Source organism: Oryza brachyantha, chromosome 2, assembly GCF_000231095.2.
Source record: "Oryza brachyantha chromosome 2, ObraRS2, whole genome shotgun sequence".
In the NCBI taxonomy this organism is placed as follows: Eukaryota; Viridiplantae; Streptophyta; class Magnoliopsida; order Poales; family Poaceae; genus Oryza; species Oryza brachyantha.
The window spans coordinates 23879352-23902990 of NC_023164.2; the positions used below are offsets into that span (position 1 = coordinate 23879352).

Below are 23639 nucleotides of genomic sequence, written 5' to 3' on the forward strand. Positions count from 1 at the left end.
CATAATCTCTCAAGGTTGAGATAAGCCACAAAATTTGGGAGCCCCAACATATTCAGATTCAGCAGTTGATTGAGCAACATTAGATTGTTTTCGAGAAGACCATGCAATCAATGAAGTACCAAGAAAATGGCATGTACCACTGGTACTCTTCCTATCAATTCTACAGCCTCCAAAATCCGCATCCGAATAACCACTCAAGCATATAGAAGATGAAGTAGAATACCAAATTCCAAATTCAAGAGTGTGTTGTAAGTACCTCATGATGCGTTTAACCGCTTGATGATGTGAAGCTCTCGGAGAAGCTTGAAATCGAGCGCACAAACACACAGCAAATTGTATATCCGGTCTTGAAGCAGTGAGATAAAGCAATGATCCTATCATACTTCTGTATTCCTTTTGATCAACCGCTTCACCATCTTCATCAAGATCCAACACAGTAGCAGATCCTATAGGTGTAGTCATCGGCTTGCAATTGTCCATCTTAAAACGTCGTAAAAGATCTTTGGTGTATTTTGTTTGATGCACAAACGTACCTTGAGGTGTTTGTTTAATTTGCAATCCCAAAAAATAAGTCAACTCGCCCATCATACTCATTTCAAATTCCCTGTGCATCGTTTCAGCAAACTCCACAACCAAAGGGTGAGATGAACAACCAAAGATGATATCATCCACATAAATCTGAACGAACAGTTGATCATCACCATGCTTAAGAACAAAGAGAGTTTTATCAATTTTTCCCATTATAAAACCTTTAGCAAGTAAAAAGTTTTTAAGCCTATCATACCATGCTCTAGGTGCTTGTTTCAAGCCATACAAGGCTTTAGACAAACGAAAAACATGGTTGGGAAAATCAGGATTTTCAAAACCAGGTGGTTGTTTCACAAAAACTTTCTCCTGTATATAGCCATTTAGAAAAGCACTTTTAACATCCATTTGAAATAATTTAAAACCTTTTGAAGCAGCAAAAGCCAACAAAAGTCTAATTGCTTCAATTCTAGCAACAGGAGCAAAAGTTTCATCATAATCCAACCCTTCCATTTGAGTAAAACCCTGAGCCACAAGTCTAGCCTTGTTTCTAACAATTAAACCATCCTGATTTTGTTTATTTTTGAAAACCCATTTAGTTCCAATAATATTATGACCAACAGGAGGTTCAACTAAGTACCAAACTTTATTTCTTTCAAAATTCTCAAGTTCTTCATGCATGGCATTAATCCACGATTCATCAGTTAAGGCATGAGTAACATCTTTGGGCTCAAAATTAGCAACAAAAGCAGAGTTCACATGAAAATCATGAGTTATTACCTTCGACCTTGTAGTACGTTCATCCAAGTTACCTATTATTTGTTTCGGAGGATGTCGTCGTTGAATATGAAGTGGAGCAGTGGCTTCAGATGAATTTTCATGTTCTGTACCCTGTTCTGATGAACTAGAGGTTTCTGGAGGTCCACCACCATCCGCACCTGAAGCACATGAGGAAGATCCTCCGGGCCTGTTTGACCGCTCTTCTGCCTGCGGTCTGACTGACATTGTGCCACCGGTCTGACCAGCCGACAATTCGTCGTCGTCCTCGTCATCACTTTCCTCCACAAATATATCCTCCCCCTGAACCTGTGATATTGTACCTGAAATTTCGGGTCTAGTACCTGGACTAGCCTCATCAAAAGTGACTTCACAAGTCTCAACAATTTTGTTAGTTTCTAAAACAAGTACACGGTAACCTCGAGAATGGGCAGCATATCCTAACATAAGTCCATCACGAGAGCGTGATTCAGATTTATCTAAAATCCCAGACTTTAACACAAAGCACTTACACCCAAAAACACGTAAATGAGAAATCTTAGGTGTATGTCCAAAACGAAGCTCATAAGAAGTCTTTCTAAGTTTTGATCTCCAGAAAACACGATTGGAAATATAGCATGCAGTATTAACCGCTTCAGCCCAAAATTTCCTAGGTGTACTGTACTCATCAAGCATAGTCCTAGCCATCTCAACCAAAGAACGATTTTTTCTTTCAACTACACCATTTTGTTGAGGAACCCGGGGAGACGAAAATTGATGTTCAAGACCTTTTTCATTGCAAAACCTCTCAAAAGAAGCGTTTTTAAACTCTCCACCATTATCGCTTCGGATGGTTCTTAAAGATCCAGGAAGTTGAATGGCCAACCGAAGATACAAACTTTTAAAGTGTTCAAAAGCCTCATCTTTGGTAACCATAAAGAAAACCCAAGAATAACGAGAGAAATCGTCAACTATAACCAACACATACCACATTCCTCCAACAGATTGCACTCTAGCCGGACCGACAGTGTCCATGTGTAAGAGCTGTCCTGGTGCATCCGTCATCACAGAAAATGTAGGAGTATGCGAGCATACAACCATTTTAGCATGACGACATGACGAGCAAACCAAATCAACATCTTTTTTAAGTTTAGGCAAACCACGAATAAGATCTGAACCACTAATCCTAGTTAGATGATCAAAGCCAATATGTCCAAGTCTGCGATGCCAGAACATCACATCTTTAGAAAACTTTGCAACAAGACATATAACTTCAGAAGAAATACTACTTTCAAAGTCAGCTTTAAAAACTCTTCCATATCGAGAAATATTAAGCACAACATCTCCAGAAAAATCAAAAATTTTACTTCCACTTTTCTTAAACAGAACATCAAAATTCTCATCCACAATTTGAGAAACGGAGAGCAAATTGTACTTTAGATTTTCAACCAAAGCGACATCATTCAATGTAAATTTGTCACTTACCTTGACAGATCCAGTTGCAGTGATCGTACTAGTAGAAGCATCACCGAAGATGATTGAATCCTTCCTTGATGCCCTCACGAGAGAGGAGAACCAACTTTTATCACCGGTCATATGTCGCAAACAACCGGAGTCCACAATCCACACGTTCTCCTTCCTCGCCAAAAATGCCTCGTTGTCATCGTCAGAATCTTCAAAACTTTTAGCCATGAGACAAACACCAGCAATGTTCATACTCTTGTTTTCTTCTTCATCATCTTCAAACTCAACGTCACTGTTTTCTTGAACAGCTGCAAAAGCTTCATCCAACGCCTTTTGATAATACTTCTTCATCTTCATATTCTTGATTTGTTTCTTATTCTGCTTGGCATCTTTGGATGCATCTTGAGGTTTAGCTTCTTCCTGTTGACCTCTTCCAAGCTTGGGGCATTGAGAACGGATGTGATTCGGTTGACCACATCTAAAGCATCGAATTGGTCCTCCTCTTCTCCTGATCCTGATATTACTCACAACTCGAGAAATTCTGTTAGCGGCCAAAACCAAGTCCTCCTCACTGATCTCTTCCAGTTGATCATCGGACAAGGTGGTAAAAGCAGCAAAGGCTGCCAAAGAAATAGACTCAGAAGAAGATCCAGATGAGGATATTAAAGCAGTAGATTTCAAATCAGTCCTTTTTGAAAGAATATTCATCTCATATGTTTTCAATTTAGTATAAAGAATATCCAAAGTTAAAGCATTCATATCAACAGACTCTTGAATTGAAGTAACTTTAACATCCCAAACTTTCATATCAAGGCCATTCATAAAGTGACGAGCAATCTCAGATTGAGAATAGTTAACATCATAAGAAGCATCAACAGATCTAAGATCACTCAAGATTTTATTGAAACGAGCCAAATAGTCATCCAAGGATTCTCCAAGTTTCATCTCAAATTTTATGTACTCCTTTTTGAAAACATCCTTTCGCAACTCTTTGATATTTGAAGTTCCAGTATGAAAATCATTTAAAGCTTTCCAAATCTTATTAGCAGTTGCAAGATGCGAAACACGATCAAAATCGGAGCGAGAAATCCCATTCAGAATAATATTGCGCGCTTTGCAATTATTTTCAAATTCTAATTTTAGAGCCGGAGTATCAATGCGTTCAGGAATCTCATAAGGTTGATTAACTTTAAGCCAAATATCATAACCCTGAGATGTAATATAAGATTCCATCTTTTTCTTCCAATAGTCAAAATCAGATCCATTAAATATGTGAGGTTTGTTTGAAAACTTTTCAGCCATGGCAAACAAATCTAAAAATCGGTGAAGATCAAATAGAAAACGAGGCTCTGATACCACTTGTAGGATCGAACAAGATCAAACAAACCTACCAGAGGGGGGGTGAATGATAGGGAAAAACAAAACCCAAAAATCTTTCGCGGAATAAAAGATTACCTCTGTCGAAGAAATTGACACAGGCTTGCTACCTTGATCGCGTCGCTCCTGTGTCGCCGCTATCTTGATCGCGCCGCTCATGTGCCGCCGAGCAGAGTATCGAATCGCGCCACTCCTATGACATCGATCGGATCGTCGGAATCCAAAAAATCACCAGTAGATGAAAGCCGAAACCGTAGATTGAATGATCTTGACTTTATTGCATCAACTGGTATTTACAAAGTGCACCAACAGCACTCCTATCAAAATCGTCGATCTAGAATCAACAACTAAGTCTCACAAAAGCACACCGGGGGCATACCCCTCGGTCTCTATTTATATCGAAAAGTCTATCACCAAATAGGAGTAGGACTCCTTATACTAATATGGCTCATCTCTTAGTTTTCCTAATCAAATCCAACATGCCAAAATCAGACGTGCTACAGTAGTCCGACTGCTACAGTACCCGCCGCGCTACAGTAATCCGATCTGGTTGCTACAGTGCCGCGCGCTACAGTAATCCGGTTGCTACAGTATCGTGCGCTACAGTATCCGACGCTGCTACAGTGTCCGAACCTGTAGCAAATTCCCTTCCTTTTCTCATCCAGTTTTGATCCGATTTACTTCCCGATTTTTTCGGCGCTTACACACACAACATGTGAAGCCCGTTACGATTCCATCCCACACGGTGTTGCTCCACCATGTGCCAACTCGTATTCAATATCGTCACCTGGCATCCTCGATCGTCCGGACCTCAGCTCCTCCCTGAGCCTAGTCACGATCCCACCGCCATTGACCGATATTGACCTCAAGTCACCTGCACAACTAGAGACAAACCAACCGTTTCCGAGCACAGATATCGCAACCTGACTCACATTAGTTACACACACTCGCACCAACACCTTAATTGTTTCCAGACCAAATTCAATTTACAAACCAAATCGCAAGCCAATTGTTCATCAGAAAATATTAATCATGCTTATGATCTTACACCGTGAAACTACTACAGTAGAGAGAGACACTGTTCCTGGTAGTAGAACACTGTCCCTCTCTGTGTCACTGCATACAATCGTGATCGACCCCCACGGTAGGGTGCTTCCGTGCCTGTGCCTCGTGGCACCAGTATTTGGTACGAAGGCACTTCTGGAGCAACACACGATCAGGGTGAGCTTTGGTACATGCCCCATTGCCCAGGTGTTGCGTGCCTGGATTCACCATTCACTCGGTGCAGGTGTGCAACTTCGGCGTGACCCCCTGTCACTGGAGAATGGAGAGACGAAGAGGCTTTTTTTTTTCTGGTGCCAAAGGAAACCGGTTGCTGCGACAGCCTAATCCTGCTCTCGCCTCACGATCGTCCGCTCCTTATCCGCATCATCCCCATCACCCGCCACACATCTCCTGCCACGCCACGCACGCGAGCCCCTGCACCGTCCGATCGAGACGCCGGCAGATCTCGCCCGTCCATTCCCCACCCAAACCACCTCTCCTCCCCCCTCTCTCGCTCTCCTTCGCCGCGCAAGCCACAGAGCAAAGCGAAGCCGCAGTGCCAGTAGTCCACCACCGGCGCACCACCACCGCTCCCCACCCCCGACCCGACGCGATGGCCACCCTCCGCCTCACCTCCGTCACCCTCCGCCCCGCCGCCTCCCCCTCACCCGCCGCGGCCGCCGCGCCGCGGTTCGCCTCCTTCGCCCGCGCCGCGGCGCGCGGGTTCCCCTCGCTCCGCCTCGCGCCGCCGCGCCGCCGCGGGGACCTCGCCAGGCCCAGGGCCGCCGCCGACTCCGCGGCGGAGGGCTACGCGACGGCGCTGTCCGAGGTGGCCTCGGAGAACGGCACCCTCGAGGCGACCGTCTCGGACCTGGAGAAGCTGGAGAAGATCTTCGCGGAGGAGTCCATCGCCGAGTTCTTCGACAACCCCACGGTGCCGCGCGACGAGAAGGGCCAGCTCATCGACGAGATCGCCAAGTCGTCGGAGCTCCAGCCGCACATCATCAACTTCCTCAACGTCGTGGTGGACAACGGCCGGGCGGGGCTCATGACGCAGATCGTGCGGGAGTTCGAGAACGCCTACAACACGCTCACCGGCACTGAGGTGGCCACCGTCACCTCCGTAGTGCAGCTCGAGTCGCAGGACCTCTCGCAGATCGCGCAGCAGGTGCAGAACTTGACCGGCGCGAAGAACGTCCGGATCAAGACCCGCATCGACCCGGAGCTCATCGCCGGCTTCACCATCCAGTACGGCCGCGACGGCTCCAGCCTCATTGACATGAGCGTCCGGAAGCAGATCGAGGAGATCGCCTCTGAGTTCGAGATGCCCGCCGTGACCCTCGACGCCTGATCGGCTTCCACCCCTCCCGGCGGTGTGCCTTGGCCACTAGGTCCTCTCCTGTTATCTCTTACGGTTTTACTCTTGTGCAACATACATTGCTCTCATGTGATTGTTGAATGTTTGGTAAACATTATGGCTGAAATAATACATAGCTGGATTCCAAAATTTGTACTGTTTGATTATCTTGGCGCTCAAATTTTCTAGAGTCCGTAGAAGATTGTGTTGTGCAATTGAGCAGAGAAAACAATCTTAGAACTAGTTCAGGAGTGAGCATAAACAGGGAATTGGGGAAGGCAATAACATCTTGCCTGCTATGGGGAAGACTTCATCACAATCAATTCATAGCCTCAGTGATCAAAGAGTAAAATGGCTTTGTGATCACATAAGGCTGCTCTTAAGCTGCAAGCCTGTCTAAATATGCAAATGCAATTCAATTTTTCCGCTAATTTATAACGAGTATCCATCCTTTTGCAGCTGCCATTGTCACAAGATATCTCAAGGCTAGTCAGGAATACTGGTCTCATTCCCTTCAGAACTGAAGATATAATGGTGGAGGCTCAGATACATGTGTCGAGGACATTCTTTCCTGCATTTCTTTTCATTTTTTGGCACGAGCCAATGTAATTCTCTTTTCTTTTCTTTTTCTTCTTTCGTTGTCCTTGTAATTTGCTTGAAATACTCAAGTATAGAGACATTGTTCCTCCTCTATGTGCCTGCCGATAGAGTTTGCAGATATGTATAGAATGTGCCATTGTTTTCAGCCGATAAATGAGAAATATATCATGTTGGTGCTCCGTTTTATGCGTGTCCTCAATTTTTGCGTCAACATAAGTTTTTTTTAACTTGCTTAAAAGATGTGGGTGTAATATTGGTTGTTCTATTATGGACATATTTAATATATATAGTTGTATACATTTACAACTATCTATACAAACTTTAAAAACGTGAATACAATGTTTTGATCTTATATAGATTCATTTATTGATCATTCATGTGTCTAAATCTATTATATTAACATTCATATATATTAGGCATAACTAGAAAATCTTATACAAGTGACTTTTAGTTGTGCGTTTTATCTTTATCTTACTAAAATCACATAACTATTAATTATTTTATCATTATTGTTTTTTTACCAAAAACATATTAAGTATAACTTATACTATTGCATGTCTTTGTGGAAAATATGTTAGACATATATACAAAACGCTATTAATTGGTTTAATCGGCACGTTTAACCACCAAGGATCCGTGGCGCAATGGTAGCGCGTCTGACTCCAGATCAGAAGGTTGCGTGTTCGATTCACGTCGGGTTCAAATCCCCGATCCAAACGGATCTCCTTTTTGCCGATTTTTCTTTTTCGTTTTTCCCTTTGCAACTTTGCAATCTACTACTACGCCGCTCATCCCACTAATTGTGCCCAACCATTAATCCCAGCCGTCCAAAATACTACTAAACAAATCCATCTCCTTCCCTATCTCCTCTCCACCCGCGCGGCCGCGCGATAAGCCTCTCAGCCCGTCGCCCTCCCGACGGTGCGAATCCTCGCAGCTGCCGCCACTCGCCGCCGGCCAATCCTATCCAATGCAACCAAAGTTTCTCTCGCTGTGACCCAACCCGATGCTCGCCTACCCTAGCACGTCCAGTCCGCGGCTGCCGCGCCATCATGCCGCCGGCCGGCACGCGGCGATGGCAGCTGCGGCTGCGGCTGCGCCTGCGAGGGGAAAGCGGCGGGGCGCGGGTACCGCGGCGGCGGGAGGGGCGGATGCGGCCGAGGAGGCGGCGGATCTTGTACGGTTCTTCCTGAGGAGGACGAGCGGCGGCAAGGAGCGGCTGGTGGCCGTGCTGGACCGCCACGTGAAGGTGGTCCGCACCGAGCACTGCTTCCTCCTCTTCGAGGAGCTCGGCCGCCGCGACGGATGGCTCCAGTGCCTCGAGGTGAGCACACCGAAATGCCCATTGCCTGAGTGAGGAGCCTGTTTCTCTTTACTCCTTTGGGTTGTAACAGCTAGCGCCCATCTGCTGAGAGTGAGATGGTGAGGTAGAATTTACCGTGGTTTGCATTTTGTGTCGTATAATCTTGTATATGAGCACAATAAAATTCACATTTGATAGCCCTATGCCTGCTTTGATGTACTAATCACTTTATTACTATCATAAGTAGGAGTAGCATTTTAGCTGTGTGATTATCAAGAGAGGAACCGTAAAGTTGCTGTAAGTTGGATATTTCTGCTTAATCCTAACTGCTATGTGTTTTTAGGTTTTCAGATGGATGCAGAAACAAAAATGGTACATTGCTGATAACGGCATATATTCGAAACTAATATCTGTCATGGGAAGGAAAGGCCAGATACGGATGGCTATGTGGTTATTCTCTCAGATGCGGAACAGTGGGTGTAGGCCGGACACTTCAGTGTATAATTCTCTTATCGGCGCACATTTGCATTCCAGAGACAAGAGTAAGGCTTTGGCGAAAGCTCTCGGCTATTTTGACAAGATGAAGGGCATAGATAGATGCCAACCAAATATTGTGACATATAACATTCTCCTAAGAGCTTTTGCTCAAGCTGGTGACACAAAGCAGGTAGATATCTTGTTTAAGGATCTGGACGAAAGCCCTGTCTCTCCTGATATCTATACCTATAATGGAGTCATTGACGCTTACGGCAAGAATGGCATGATCAAGGAGATGGAATCTGTGCTAGTACGAATGAAAAGCAATCAGTGCCGTCCAGATGTAATCACATTCAACATACTCATAGATTCATATGGACGTAAGCAGGTATTTGATAAGATGGAGCAGGTGTTCAAGAGCTTACTACGATCTAAGGAGAAGCCTACACACCCAACTTTTAATTCCATGATAACTAACTACGGGAAAGCGAGACTCAGGGAGAAAGCGGAGTGTGTGCTTGAGAAGATGACTGAAATAGGATTCAAACCAAACTATGTGACACAAGAATGTCTAATCATGATGTATGCATATTGCGATTGTGTCGCAAGGGCCAGACAAGTATTTGATGAGCTTGTGAACTCACAAAATAATGTGCACCTGTCATCAGTGAATGCGATGCTTGATGCCTACTGCATGAACGGCTTGCCTATGGAAGCAGATCAGCTGTTGGATTCTGTAATTAAGAAAGGTGTTGTGCCCAGTGCTTCCACATACAAATTGCTTTACAAGGGCTACACCAAAGCAAACGAGAAGAAGCTTATCCAGAGGTTGCTCCAACGGATGAATTCACAGGGTATTGTTCCAAATAAAAAGTTCTTTTTGGATGCTTTGGAGGCATTTGGCAACTCTGGGAAGAAACCCCGGACAGTACCCAGCATAAAATCTGCAAGCAAGCCAGATGTGGATTCTGCAGGCAATTGTGGAACTGACACTTCAAGCAAGCCAAATTTAAGCGTTTCGCGAGTGGCTGCGTGATGGGGCGCTCAGTTGTGTTCTTACTAGCTCGTCCTCTGGATTGCCTAACAGCACGGTGAACGCAACTAATTTATTCCAAAAACTGTCTATAGCAGCATGTTTGAGTTGTGAGCGATTACTTGGCTTTTGTGAATGTTGAGATATTTGGCTGTTCGGCAACTGCTGCTTATAGAGTTATGGTCTTGTAGATTTTCATAGTTGTGTTGTAAAATCAGGATAGTATTTTTTTCAGCTCCTCGTTTATATAGCTGCAAGCCAGAAATTCTTCTCAGTAAGACAGTAATCTTGACATTACCTCACCTGTTATGAATTTTTGAGGTGTGCCTCAGAGGTGACGGACTGAAGGCTAATGGTCTCTCTCATTGAGTCATTGTTTGCATCTCGTGCGCATGTTCTGATAGCTTACCTTGGTACAAGCGCTAGTTTACCAAGTTGGTAAGAAGACTATTGTTGCAATACAAGCGGAAAAAAAGTGATCTTCACCAACAACGAGCGAAGGGAATTTAGAACTATGACAGTTAAATTCAATAAAGCGGTTCTTGTGTATCAGACCTCGTACATTGAGCTCAAAACTGTGCTTGCCTACTACAACTGCGGTCCTTACACATAAGATACGAGGGCACGGACTCCAGATGAGTTTCTCCCCGGCACTTTTAGTTTCATTTTCAAAGCTTCTCGAGAACGATGCACCAGTTTGATTTGTCATAGAATTGGTCAACAACAGATGCATTGTTTATACCAGCAACTAACCTGAAATGAAGGGAAGTCAATGAGCCAATGTGCCAGAGGCCCAGAGATAAGAGATATTTCCAACCAAAAGAACCAGAGATTAAGCAAACATACAAGAAACGTGTGTTTCAGAACTTCAAATGGTATATATTGCATATCCTTTCCTTTTTTTGTAGCTAAACACAAAAACTGATATTGATCTAGATCACTGTATGAAAATATCTCAAGCTAAAGAGTAGAATTTTTCAAATTGCCAGTCAACATCATTAAATGGAGATTCTGGAGAACATATATCCAGTGTGATATATCTGTACTCAATGCACTTTCATAGAAAACGGGGAAAATGAGAGAGAGGGGAGAGAGAGAGAGAGAGAGAGAGATGAGCTTATCATGCTAATGCTCAGAGCAGCAGCAGTACCTTTGAAGTTCTCCTTCAACAAAAACATGGTAATAACGGCTGTAGACAACGGTACCCTTCTTGTCATCTCTTTTTGCAAACCCATTTTCAAGAGCAGCAGCAGATGCACCACCAATTTCAGCTCGGTGAAATGGAAGATGCCAAGGAACAAAGTACTCCTGCTGGGTTTTATGATGCTCATCAATAATTGAGGAATTGCTGCAAATTACATTGGAGTTATCATCCAAACCATCATTACTTCTATTCAGATTATCATTCCTTTGCTTCACTGCACCTGTGTCTTCATCAGTCTCTGCAATGCTTTCAAGCACGGTAGCTGATTGATTACGCACTGGCGGGCTGCTCGGATCAACCCACTCTTCATTATACTTCTCACAGAGGGGAGTCCACTTGTTGAGAAGTGATCTGTCTTCCTGCTCCACAGCCCAGACAGTGATGAGCACAAGACCACCTTTCCGAATAACACGGATCAACTCTTCAATGGCCTTCCTCCGCCTGGCATCAGTACTTAAATGATGCAATACTGCTATTGAAATTGCTGCATCACCAAAATTGTCCCTGTATGGGAGGTTGACAGCATCGGCAACCAACACTTCATGCCCTCTCCCAGCACATATCTCAATCAGTGGAGGGCTTATATCACAGCCTATGAAGAGGCAGTCAGGATTGAAGCCCAAATATTTTCCATTACCACAGCCAGCATCCAGTACAACTGACCCTGGCCTCAACGAATTCAAGAATCCTGCAACCTTGGGCCATTTTGCAAAGCGCGTTGAGCTGAAGTGCGGAGCTATGGCATCATATACACGGTGCACATACTTCTTCTCAATGTCAGGAGTGGACTGAACACTTGCAGAGCAATTGTGATTCCCGTCGGTTTGTACCGTTTCCTGAACTCCCAACATTTCATTTGAATTCATGGGACTGCTTGTGCTAGCACTTCGGCAATTTGAACTGCACGAATTCAATGCACAGATAACTCGGCGAGGGCTGCTTGTTGCTATCCTTGAAAATATTTGTAGCATACAAATCCTATGTGTGAAAAACTTAAGATTAGCCAAACTGGCTTGCTGGTAAGCCCAACCCGTTCAATAAAACAGAATTGCAATTGGAGTACTATTCAATGCCAGAAATTGTTACAGCAAAAAAGGAAGAGACGAAACCTAATTAGCGGCGTGCAACAATTAAAAAAAATTCGCTACAGAACAGATATCTAATCCTAAACCAGCCCTGAATAAGATTAGGCTCAACTAATTCAGCCATTCACAAGTAAACTCATCAATAGTTACGAGTCTAGAGTGCGGAAAGCAAAAGCTAACCTTGTATATACTCCTCCTGAGCAAAACCGATGCGCCGACGGCCGGTCTCCTTCACCCTCGTCGGAGACAGCGGGGGAGGGCTGAGGACTCCGTACCGGACGGGAGGGGCGCGCGCGCGTGCGTACCGGAGCAAACCCTGACACGAGCGAGCGAGCGAGCGACGACTCCGGACGCTCCAAGAGATAGATCACGCTACAGCGCCGGCGGGTCCCCTACGGGAGGCCGCGGCGCGTGACCGCTGGCCCTCTTGCACGGCGCGCGCGCCGCCGGGGCAGAGGAGAGGCAAAACGGCGGCGGAGCGTGCGTGCGTGGCGCGAGGAGGGTGGAACCGTGGAAGGGTTTTTGCGGCGGCGGGGTCGCCGGGGTTAGGCTCGCGAAAAGCGGAGGCGCGGAGCGGCGGCGCGACGCGCGAGCCTTCGGTGGAAACCAACGGCAGGGATGGGCGAACGGCCCGGATCCGACGGCCTGCAGCCCGCATAAGATTTCCGTAGCATTGGGCGAGGACCGCCGGACAGACTGGGCCGGGCCATGGAATGCTCCCTTGCAGACTGGGCAGGGTTGTGTGTGACTGAGAACACTGCATCGACACCCAGGCCCCACATGTCAGTGACAAATAGATGTAAATTCATCGAAGTACCTGCAACTCAGATTATTGCATTTCCATCGAGAAATTTGACCCAAAGAAATGTAATACTTCCAGATGAGATAACTAACAGGACAGATTTTGTTTTCCTTTCCATTTTTACGTCTACATGACAGAATAAAACACCCTTTTCCAGCTTACATATATATTTGAGTACAATATTCTGGTTTTACATGACAAACACCAGTGCTAAAAAGAATCGATCAAATGTCAATGTGGCAAGCGGGAAAGAGAAAAAGAAGGAAGAGAAGAGAAATTCTGTTTTGACATTACAATTTATACAACATCAAGCATCCAATCCCTGTCTTCTGCACACTCGTTACAACATTAAGCTCCCAATAACGCGACATCCAGAAATCTTCAGTTCCAGCTCCCAAGCATATTTGACGGAATGATGGGTGTTATGTATGTATATTTCTAGGATTTGAATGGCTCTAAAATTGGATGTCAAAATGAATTCACAAGAGCTGTGAACACAGGAAAGCAGATACAAAATCCTAGAGCTAGACACATTGTACATCATCAGGCAGGCGCTGTATCAAAGTATGGTACATCCACATCTGTTCTGCTTGGGGGAATTTGCAAGCTGCTTCTCTGGAAAGGGGAAATCGACATCACATTATAGGTGTGTGTAGAGGTGTCAAAGTAATTCGATGACAGCTTTAAGCATTAAATAGTCAAAACACTGTATAAATAATAGAAATACAGATAAGGCACGTGAGAATCAAAACCAAGCAGAGTTGTAGTGCCTTTTTAAATACTTTAGTTAATTACAATAAAGTCAATAACTAATCATTTTCTAGTCAGATACCCATAAACGCAAAGGTTTTATGAATCTGTAGGTTGATACTTGAGAGTTTATGTGTGAGGTGTAAACATGGTTGAGAACAAACACATACATGCTAATACAGAAATGTAACGGCACCAGAATGTCCTCTTCTAATGTGTAACAAATGTAAATAGAAGCTATATTACAGTTTATTATGCCTTCAGAAATTAAAAGAAATATAGGGAGAAAAAACCACCGTAGACCAATTTCATCATAAAAGCATGTTAAAACTCCAAATATTCATTTCATGTATCTACCAGCTTAGCAAACATCAGCATTTTGCTATGCAATTTGCATGCGAGTAATTGACCAACAACATCCCATGATCAATAAAACCCTACATAAAATAAAACAAGGAACAAGCAGCAGGTGGAAAAAGTCGTGTTGGACATGGTGTTAAGATTACTAACACCTATCCCTTTACATGTCCATCTTTGGAGCACAAGGCACTACATTCTTAAAATGATACCCAATGTAGTCCATAATTTCATTGGTTGAATTTAATAGAGTTTTATGTCAATGGAGAAATGAAATAGGTATCGGTGCAACCAGAGAAACAATGTGAAAAAAAAAGACGAAATTGTCGGCAATACCACTGTTTTTGTCGGGTTGTGGAGGGCGCACTACCACATGCATTGTAATTACACCTCCTGGAACCTCTCCTACTGGAACACGAGACTCAGCAAGTGTTCGGTTATTCTCCAATATCCTTCCGGCATTAATGAGCTTCAGGTCATTGACTGTTTTTGGAGTTATTTCCTTATCTGTCATAAAAATGTAAAACATTCCCATCAATAAAATAAATATGGAGTCCAAATATGAGTAGTATGAATTATGAAGGTGGAATCTTTACAAAAAAAACACAAAAGATATTCAAAATGCAGTCACTGGGAGGACATCAGGACAAAATCAATTCTCATGCATAATCAATCCAGTGTCTCAGACAAACAGAATTGCACCATTTCCAGCCATCCAGTTTGTAAGCATTATCTGTGCAGTCAAAGAAGGCAAAAGTACTGCCGGAGGAATCTCTTGCAGTTGCAGATGATGATTCAGCTGGGAAAGGATTCAATTTTACTTGTCCTAGCTTACTTGGGCAGGAGCACCACACCAAAACATTGCTCATCAAGAAAAGAACTCGTGTTTGAGTGTGATAATCAGATCTTGTAACCATTGTTGATCTATCAGCTCCCTCAGTTATTAGATTTTCCATTCTACACGCCACGTCTTTCTTCAGTGGTCTGAGAAACACCCAGGGTTCTTCTGGTTAGCACCGCAAGCTGGTGGGCTAGCCGGCCTAGGTTTGAAGCCTCACCCCTTTAATAAATTAAGATATGAGAGCCCTTCCTCTCATATCCAGCATTTTTCTTCAGTGGTCCCTATCAATGTAAATAGACATCCATTTATACCGCAGCATCTTTTTTTGGCAAAACATCAGCCAGACAAAAGGTTGTGTCTAGTATTAGCTATGCAAAAGATTTTTGCTGCCTGTGAGTAACTTCCATGTCCCACATGACAAATGTGTCCCTTCTGATCAATATGCGTAAGTGTCACAAACCACCAGATCGGTATGTGTTCCATAGTGTTATAATAGAACTACAGCTGGTGTTGAAATCATGATCCGTCCTGATGATTTCACCCAAAACAAAATGATACATTAGCACCACAGTTGGTGTCCAGAGTTCAGAGCAACCATATTGGCACTAAGGACCAAAGATGTATTAAGTTCCATAGTGCTACCAGAGCTAACATCAGAAAATATAGGAAATAAAATAGGTAAACAAAAGGCATAATAATGCTATTAATATCGCGTTGTGCCATTTTCTTTGTGTGTTTACTCTTTATAGGATATAGGAAGACGACCATGTTTCTTGTTTAGCCCTTCATCGCACTTATTTATGATCCAGACCATTGCAAAAATGTGTTTTTTCGCTTTATGCAACAAACTAGCAGATATATTCTGCTGGCGATATCCAAATTCGCGAGGTCGATGTTTTGTTTACAGATGATGCACATACACTGACAAGGGGAATTATCGATTGACCGTGTATGTGGCGTAAACACGGTTGAACCTAAGGGGAAAGGGCACTAGCTACGCACTTCTCAGTTGGGCAGCAGAGAAGAACAAATTACAGATTAAACTGTAGGCAAGAGAGGGTAGGAAAGGGGGTAAACGCCACATAATCAGCAAGCAAAAAAAAAAAGACGGCACAAAGCCATACATGATCCAAGAAACTTTATGGATTCAAGAATTATCACAAGCCCTCATGGTGTTTTCACCAAATCAAAGACGCAGCAGATCAGGGCGCGACGCCCATGTGCTTCATCAATTTGACAAGAATATGTTTGGCCTCACCTTGCGGCCACCGAGCGAGGATGAACTCCTTGAGCGCCGAGACGGTGGTGGAGGGGTCGTACTTGCTCGGGCCGATATCCGTACCATCAAAAAGCCGGAACTTGACCTCGATCGGCTCCTTCCCGCCGGCCATCTCCCGGCCAGATCGCCGCCCGCCCGCCTGCCCACCCGCCCCCCAACGCCTTCCCGAGATCCAAGAAACCCCGGATCAGAAGTCCATGGCACCAAATGGATCACCGCAAATCGACAGAGCCACACCAAAGATCGGATTTTGATGAACAATTCTTGCTTCCGTGTGGGCTTGAAAGCGAAGGGGCGGCGACTCGGTGGGAGGAGAGGAGAGAAGGGGAGAGGAAGGAGAAGAGACGAGACGAAAGACGGGGGCCACTGGGCTTCCTCGGTAATTTAACAGATACACCCAACGAGATGCCTCAATTATTTTTCCGCTAGCGGCAGCAGCAGCAGCAGCACGGAGCCATCCATGGTTGCGACTTGTGGAAGTGAGCAGCAGCAGGCGGGGGATTCTATGCGCGAGAGAGGAATCGTCGTCGCTCGTCGGAACTGCACGTCGGCGATGGCTTCTACTGTCTCTATCCCCGGCTGGTTTGACCGCGCCTGGCTGCCGTGCTGTCGTTGGCGTTTTCTCTCCAGTTCTCTCCTGCGCCGCTGCTGCGGCTGAGCTCATGCACATTGCTAGCTACTGGCTACTGGCTAATTGGAAGTAGTTGTACTAGTGCAAACATTGGTTTGATTTTGAACAAACGCACACGCATGATGCTGCGTATTTTAGCAGCTTAAATGAGTTTTGCACGTTATTTACATATCCAGTCGGAAAAAATTATCGAGGTGGGCTATTGTTTCTTTTTTTTGAAAAAGTCAAAAGATATTTTTAAATGAAAGAAAATTTGTGAATAAAATTTTTATATATGTGTTCCTAGCTATCTAAAACAAATACTAAAAAAATAAACTATGATAGAAAGACATCAAAATCAACTCTAACTTTAAGTTTAAAAATTTAAATTTTGGCTTATAAGTATAAGCATAGACGAAAAGATGGGTGGAGTTCTGCACGTTATTTACATCTGCAGTCAAGGGCGAATTTAACATGGGAGCGGCAGGGGCTCGAGCCCCCGCTATCCTTGTTAAAGCTATTGGAACCTCCACGAAGACCCGGCAAAGATCAACAGAAGAGGGGGCTAAAACTATGTCTAACTTATTCAAACTCCCCAATCTCGTTAGCTAGATCCGCCACTGTCTGCAGTTAGAAAAATTATCTTCAGCTGCAGAAATATTTTACACTGGGAATTAGATGGCATTCAGTGACTGTTCATGTCTAAAACATCATAGAACTTTTTGTTTGTGTTTGTCCTCGTATGTAGAAATCAAAATGACTTCTTCCTTAGTTTTCAAAGGGTATCCCATAAATGGATTTAGTATACTAGAGTAGATGGTAAAAGATTATCCTCGGTGGTTGAGATGGTCGGAGACAGAAGCACGGGGCTTTTCATAAAACGATGGTCGTTGTCACAGTACAGTACAGTTGTGAAAATGTGGAGCACCAGACGCAACTCTTTTTTTCTGAAAAATCTTGACACGTCTCTTATCTGAATGTCTCTCGTTCTCGAGCAGGAGTATTTGCACTTCCGGTTGCAACCAGTAATAATTGACATCTGCATCCCACTAGAGATTACGAGTTTATGATTAGCTAGTCTGAGAAGGTTGGCAAACATGCTGACTTGCTAACCAATACGATTAGAATTTAGAATTCTCTTCTGACTTATGGACCAACTAACACAATTAGAAATTACTAGAATTCTCAATCCATACAACATCCGATAGTTGCAGGAGGCTTGCATCTGATTGTATATTCTCAGAATCTCAGGTAACAATCCACACACGCAGTGACAGACAGAGATAACCGAACGAAGGAAGCATCCAGTTATTCGAGCTCAGCGACTTAATATTTCCTGGTATGCAAAGCATCTGATAGCTGACATCTTTGCTAAGGTTGCATTTGTCAGGCCTATTACCTGTATCTTTTGGTGATCTGATCATCGGACGAACTTGGAAACAGGAATGCTTATGTGCATATATGCATGCAAATCTAGGGGGGAGAAGTCCATGACTCCATGCTACACCAACTACGATAGCCATGAATTTTCAGCCAAAATGAAAGATACGACGTGGTAACCACACAGATAAACGCACGGACAAAACGGCATACAAATGAAGTGGTTGGGTTTGTATGTTCATGGGCAATGTTACCATACCTTTTACTTGCAGTGGTATTAGTGTAGTAAAATTTGTATCTAACTATATATTTTTATAAGTGTATTAAATATTTTATTTTAAAATTTGGTAAGATATATTTATCATTTTATCTATTTTAAAATGATATATGACACGTAATTTTATCAGAGAGTTATATATTTTAGTTCTAATTTTACCTAAATAGAATTTCTACATACTAGTAGTGGGGTATAATAAAATTAAGTCCGTCGGATATAAAGCGATGGATGGCTCCTAGTCATTTCAGGGTATCTTTAAAAAAAAATCCTTGTTCAATCGTATGGTGCAATAAAAAAATGATATTGTGATTGGAGGATTCTAGCAAGCAAAGACTCCAGCATTTTTTATATATCACAAATGATATACAAGGTCCTCCTGAGCTAATGGGACTGAATCTTATACACGTCGCTTTCATATTAATTTCTATGCTGATGTTGTCTTTGCAAGTACTATTAGTTTCATAAGCAAGAAAAATAAAAGAATGTGCCTGCGTTCCACTTATTACTAAAAATAAATCGATGCAAATATGCAATAGTTCATGAGTAGCTGAAAAAATAACTGGTGACAATAGAATAAATTGTCACGGCGTTGCTGAGCTTTTGAATTATGACGAGCAATTGAAAAGAGATCTAACTTCCACGGTTTCAGGTAGAAAGGAGATGTTTTTAGTGGCGAATACCACCGAAGTTTCATGTAGTGGAGCTCTAGATTCCGTACCACTTGCTTTCGCCACCATAAGCAATGATAGAGGGATGCAGTGCAAGCAAAGTTTGTAGAATCACCGATAACATTGACTACTATTTCCTCGGGACCAAAATAAATTTATTTTTTAGTTTTTTAGATACTTGACTTTTTGTTTTATTTGATTTTTTATGATTAATTTTTTATTATCAGTAAAATATAAATAGTACTTTATGTGTAATTAATTTTTTAAATATTTAAATAAGACGGATGGTCAAGTTAGACACAAATTAAAAATAAAATATTTTTTTTGAATGGAGGTATACGTGGCTGCTTCCAAACGGCTCAATCTCAACATTTCTGTCTCCGGCTCCTGACTAGTATATTAATCACGAGTAAATTAGTAGCGCAATTGTAAAATAGGTGTAATCCAGTACGTAAATTCGTAAAATGTTCATTTCAATGCACGAGTTTACATAGTATATGTAAACCAAGCCTAATGGTACACCATGAATAACCTTATATAGGGGGATATTGATTAGAACGTTAGGGTGTTATATAGACATGCACTTGAGAAGTGTTTATGTTAGCGGCATCTTTAACATAAGCTTGGCAGTACAGATCTAACATTAACAGATTAACATGATATTCAATCAACTTGTTTTCCACAATCAGCGCGAATCCTAAATTAGTATTACTCCATAAATCTGACAAAGAATCATCATAATTCTTTACAATGAACTAGCTACAAGTGTAAACCAAAATTAAGAACATATTATTCTCTTTTTTAAAATATTTTAAATGGAGAAATTCTACATAAAAACCATAACATTAGATTCAATTCTACATGAACTAGAATACTCACCGTGAGTGCCTACATAGTGTCCTAATCACTATCTGACTCTGAAAAATTAGCTTCGATGTGCCATTTTAACCTTAGTTCACATGTACAACATAAGTTCATACACTAAGATGAACATTTTGCAAGTTTGTACACTAGATTATACCTCATAAGCTTATGTATCACTGGCATAATTTACTCATTAATCATCGTTGAAAAGAATTGTTTTACGGTACTCCAAATTCGTTTACACATCACATATTAATCCAATGGAGATAATTCCTCTTACTTCTTTAGCTTTGGAGGTAATAGCTCATAAAAAGGAAAGAGATAAAATTCTTCAAACGGCTGTAAAAAGTATTCCTGCCGGTATAGAAATTAATTCAACAACCTTGGTTGCTATGTTTTTAAATTTGATTTACTATATATACATAAGTACTTAATTTTGAAATTTGAGACTTATGAACTAATTTAGTAGAATATCTAATATCATACGTGAACATTTAAATTCTTATGTAAAATCCAAATCTTTGAAATTTGAATAGTGTTTAATTCATTTGCATAACAACAATTTGAGATTTTTAAGTACAAATTCGTTATGCATCTCAATTCATTCCCTTACTTGCATTTATACGGAACTTTGATAGTCAACCCAACTTAAATAGCCAACAAAATATCCACTCCAGTTTGATAATTCCTGTCGTTTGGACAACCATAGTCTTCTAGGTTTTGACCGTGATTTTATACTAAAACATATAAAATAAATAAATGTTTACTTTTATTTAAATGTATTTTATGACTCATCTATACATGTTGCCCTAGTAATTTCAAACTATATTTTTTAAAAATTATTAATAGTCATAGCTTTAAAAGTTTAACTATACTCTTATCCAGAACAACCAGAATTATGGAACGAAGGTGGAAGTCCGTTCAAATGGATTGCGACTATTATAGTTCATTAAATACAACCTTAATTTCTTGCATGTGTACTTAAATTTAGAAGTGTAATTATGGTCATTAGTGATTTCCTTTTTATTGTGGATTAGTATTAATTCAAAACTAAAAATAATTATATCATTGATAAAGCAAATGAAAACTCAATGGCTAGATTGTGTTGCTTGCTCTTACCACCCCGTTGGTCAGAAGGAACACTCTAAAACAACTCTTGTTGAAAACATATTCGATGACGGTATATTCTTATCACTCGATGTCACAATTAAATGTTTGTGTATTCTACATGCACTTCGATCCACGATTGGAAAAGGAGAATTCACAGAACGAAGGTTACCAGAAGAAATGGATAATATCTATGCTCCATTTGATACTGGGGAGGACAGCTACCTACCAAACTATATTAGCTGGTATTCTGAATACTGCTAATTGATACTTTTATTACAAGAGTCTGCATCAAGACACCACAACTTGTCTTTATCTACCTAGGAGATCATCATCTCATTTGTTTTCAACTGAAAATCATCACCCTTGTTGTCTACTAGTTTGCAAATTGGAATCTGATCCGGTGCCTTTGTCTTCAGAAAAGAGTTTTGCAGTTTACATAATTACATTACACTGGAGTCTGCCTCAGGAACTGATGATTGGGTGTGCATCTTAGGTGCCCTGCTCCACTAACCACTACACCCCCTTTTTTTTCCCTAGTAATTCCATTTCTTTTACATTCCCCAATGATTTGGCACTAAACATTGGTGCCGCGTGAATGCGTGATGTTTGTCTCTATCTTGAAATCTGGAGGTTTGATAGTGGCAGACACGCTTGCTTAGTGTGCTAGAGATATATGCCAAATGGCCAATTATTGTTTATGCTGTTATGCACAATCCTCTCTGAAACACCCTTTTTTTCTGCTAGTTAATAGCAGTAGTGGAGCCATGGAATCAGTTTGCTGAGAGCTGAAAGCTCCACTACTTATGAAATCAATTTGCATTCATGCCGGTAACGGTAAAAGTGAGTAGATGAGGATGGTAGATGCATATTCTGCAAGAAGAAAACAAGAGGAAAGTGAAGCTTTTCAGACAAGTGGCAAATAACTATGTGACATAAATTGCAGTAAAGTGCATGCCTCGTTCATGTACTGGTTTGAGCATCAGTTCACCGATGATAACAAGGTCGAGATATTTGGTGATCCACCGCCGGCGAGCTAATGTTGTATTCTGTGGCGAGCAAGTTTCGTGGTGGGTGGAGAAAGGAGAGGATTAATGGAAGATGCTTTATGTTTATGACAACTTGATTTGATTTGAGTCTCTCTGAATTGACCTTGGCATGATTAGGTCGGTGGTTTCAGACAAATGTCGAGCTGTGTCACAAGCGCCAGCCCGTTTTATCGTTTCCTTAGACATACCGGACTATAAATTAGCTATAAAAGTAAAAGGTAAATGGGAACTAATATAATATTAAATTATAAGTTAGCTATAAGCTAACATGAAAAAACAGAGAATAGAAAAAATTAAGGTTGTATCTCATGCAATAGCTAGCTATACACATATTTTAAAGAAAATGCATTAAAGCAAAGGTGGGAGAAAAACATAGAAGATGAAAATTACAGCTAACCTATAACTAATCTATTATAAATATTGACTCTATACTAAGCTTATAGCTAAAAAGTGAGTTTGACTCTCATACAAGAACTAGCTATACACATACGCTAAGGAAAAATATAATAAATGTAAATGTGAGATAAAGAAATAGGAGATAAAAATTATAGTAAACCTTATAGTCAGTTATTTATATAATTTAATAGCTAGTTATAGATGTCTTTACTAGTTACATAACGAAACGTCGGTCTACTCACTGGTGTCTAGTACTCCTTCGGTATCTCTTAGATCATTTAACAAATAATATCTATATTTTAAAATAAGGTTTGTTTTCTATTTTTAATCCAATCTAAGTTCATATTTGCACAATCATTGCATTAGAGTTCATGTCACGCTCAGAAATTACTCACACGAATTTCTGAACTTAATTGTGTATTAAAATCTCTGTCTAGGACTAGCCAGGGCACACAAAAATACAATGTTGATTACATAACCATCGTTCTTAGAAACAATTAAAAATAACACTTATTCTAACGAAAATGCAGCGGAAAGAAAGGTAGACTAGCTCCAGCGGGTACGGCTCCAGTCCATAGGCAAAGCTTCAATGGTAGACCAGCTTACTCCTGAGAGTCACCTCCATCGGACTCAACTTCTAGCTCTGTAGGGGGAAATTGAGCAAGGCTGAGTACAAACCACCGTACTCAACAAGTAACACGGAAAAGAGGGTAATACATGATGCATAAGGATCATCAAGGACAGAGTTAGGGTTAGTTGCAATAAAGCAGCACTTAAATAAATAACAGAGAATGAACCGAATAAAGGTAATTAAATACATTAAAGGATAAGTAAATAACAGTTGTAAAATCCCACAACACTGTCCAACGTTACACCACGTTGCAACAGGCCCAACCACTACTCAACGTTACACCACATTGCAGTAGTCCCAAGTGAAAACCAGTTTACCCAAGTTATTAAAGGCTCACTAATCACAGTGAAACTGGGAGTTCGCGCTTAACCATGGGCACGGCTATTCGAATAGGTTATACTCT

At 41.8% G+C, this 23639-nt stretch overlaps 4 protein-coding genes and 1 non-coding gene across 6 annotated transcripts; 3 read left to right on the forward strand and 2 right to left on the reverse strand.

The window, feature by feature from the left end:
• The first annotated feature begins 5675 nt into the window (after positions 1 to 5675).
• Positions 5676 to 7303, forward strand: LOC102702820 (ATP synthase delta chain, chloroplastic). The gene is made up of 2 exons (XM_006647832.3): positions 5676 to 6557; positions 6983 to 7303. The coding sequence occupies exon 1, from the start codon at positions 5780 to 5782 to the stop codon at positions 6515 to 6517; it is 738 nt and encodes a 245-aa protein (XP_006647895.2). The 5' UTR covers positions 5676 to 5779; the 3' UTR covers positions 6518 to 6557; positions 6983 to 7303.
• A 450-nt stretch (positions 7304 to 7753) lies between these two features.
• TRNAW-CCA lies at positions 7754 to 7825 on the forward strand. The gene has a single exon. It is a non-coding gene; the product is annotated as a tRNA-Trp (tRNA).
• A 187-nt stretch (positions 7826 to 8012) lies between these two features.
• Positions 8013 to 10185, forward strand: LOC102703370 (pentatricopeptide repeat-containing protein PPR5 homolog, chloroplastic). The gene is made up of 2 exons (XM_006647834.3): positions 8013 to 8447; positions 8770 to 10185. Exons 1-2 carry the CDS (start codon positions 8130 to 8132, stop codon positions 9937 to 9939), a joined length of 1488 nt encoding a protein of 495 aa, XP_006647897.3. The 5' UTR covers positions 8013 to 8129; the 3' UTR covers positions 9940 to 10185.
• Positions 10186 to 10407: 222 nt separating this feature from the next.
• LOC102703096 (tRNA (carboxymethyluridine(34)-5-O)-methyltransferase) lies at positions 10408 to 12767 on the reverse strand. The gene is made up of 3 exons (XM_006647833.3): positions 12406 to 12767; positions 11087 to 12118; positions 10408 to 10689 (listed from the first exon to the last, which is right to left on the reverse strand). Exons 2-3 carry the CDS (start codon positions 12109 to 12111, stop codon positions 10605 to 10607), a joined length of 1110 nt encoding a protein of 369 aa, XP_006647896.1. The 5' UTR covers positions 12112 to 12118; positions 12406 to 12767; the 3' UTR covers positions 10408 to 10604.
• Positions 12768 to 13137: 370 nt separating this feature from the next.
• Positions 13138 to 16644, reverse strand: LOC102703654 (membrane-anchored ubiquitin-fold protein 3). 2 transcript variants are annotated; one of them, XM_040520508.1, is made up of 3 exons: positions 16234 to 16644; positions 14474 to 14641; positions 13138 to 13642 (listed from the first exon to the last, which is right to left on the reverse strand). In XM_040520508.1, exons 1-3 carry the CDS (start codon positions 16364 to 16366, stop codon positions 13587 to 13589), a joined length of 357 nt encoding a protein of 118 aa, XP_040376442.1. In that variant the 5' UTR covers positions 16367 to 16644; the 3' UTR covers positions 13138 to 13586. The 2 variants fall into 2 exon arrangements, with proteins under 2 accessions (XP_040376442.1, XP_040376441.1); XM_040520507.1 differs by having other exon boundaries at positions 14471 to 14641; positions 16234 to 16627.
• Positions 16645 to 23639: the final 6995 nt, after the last annotated feature.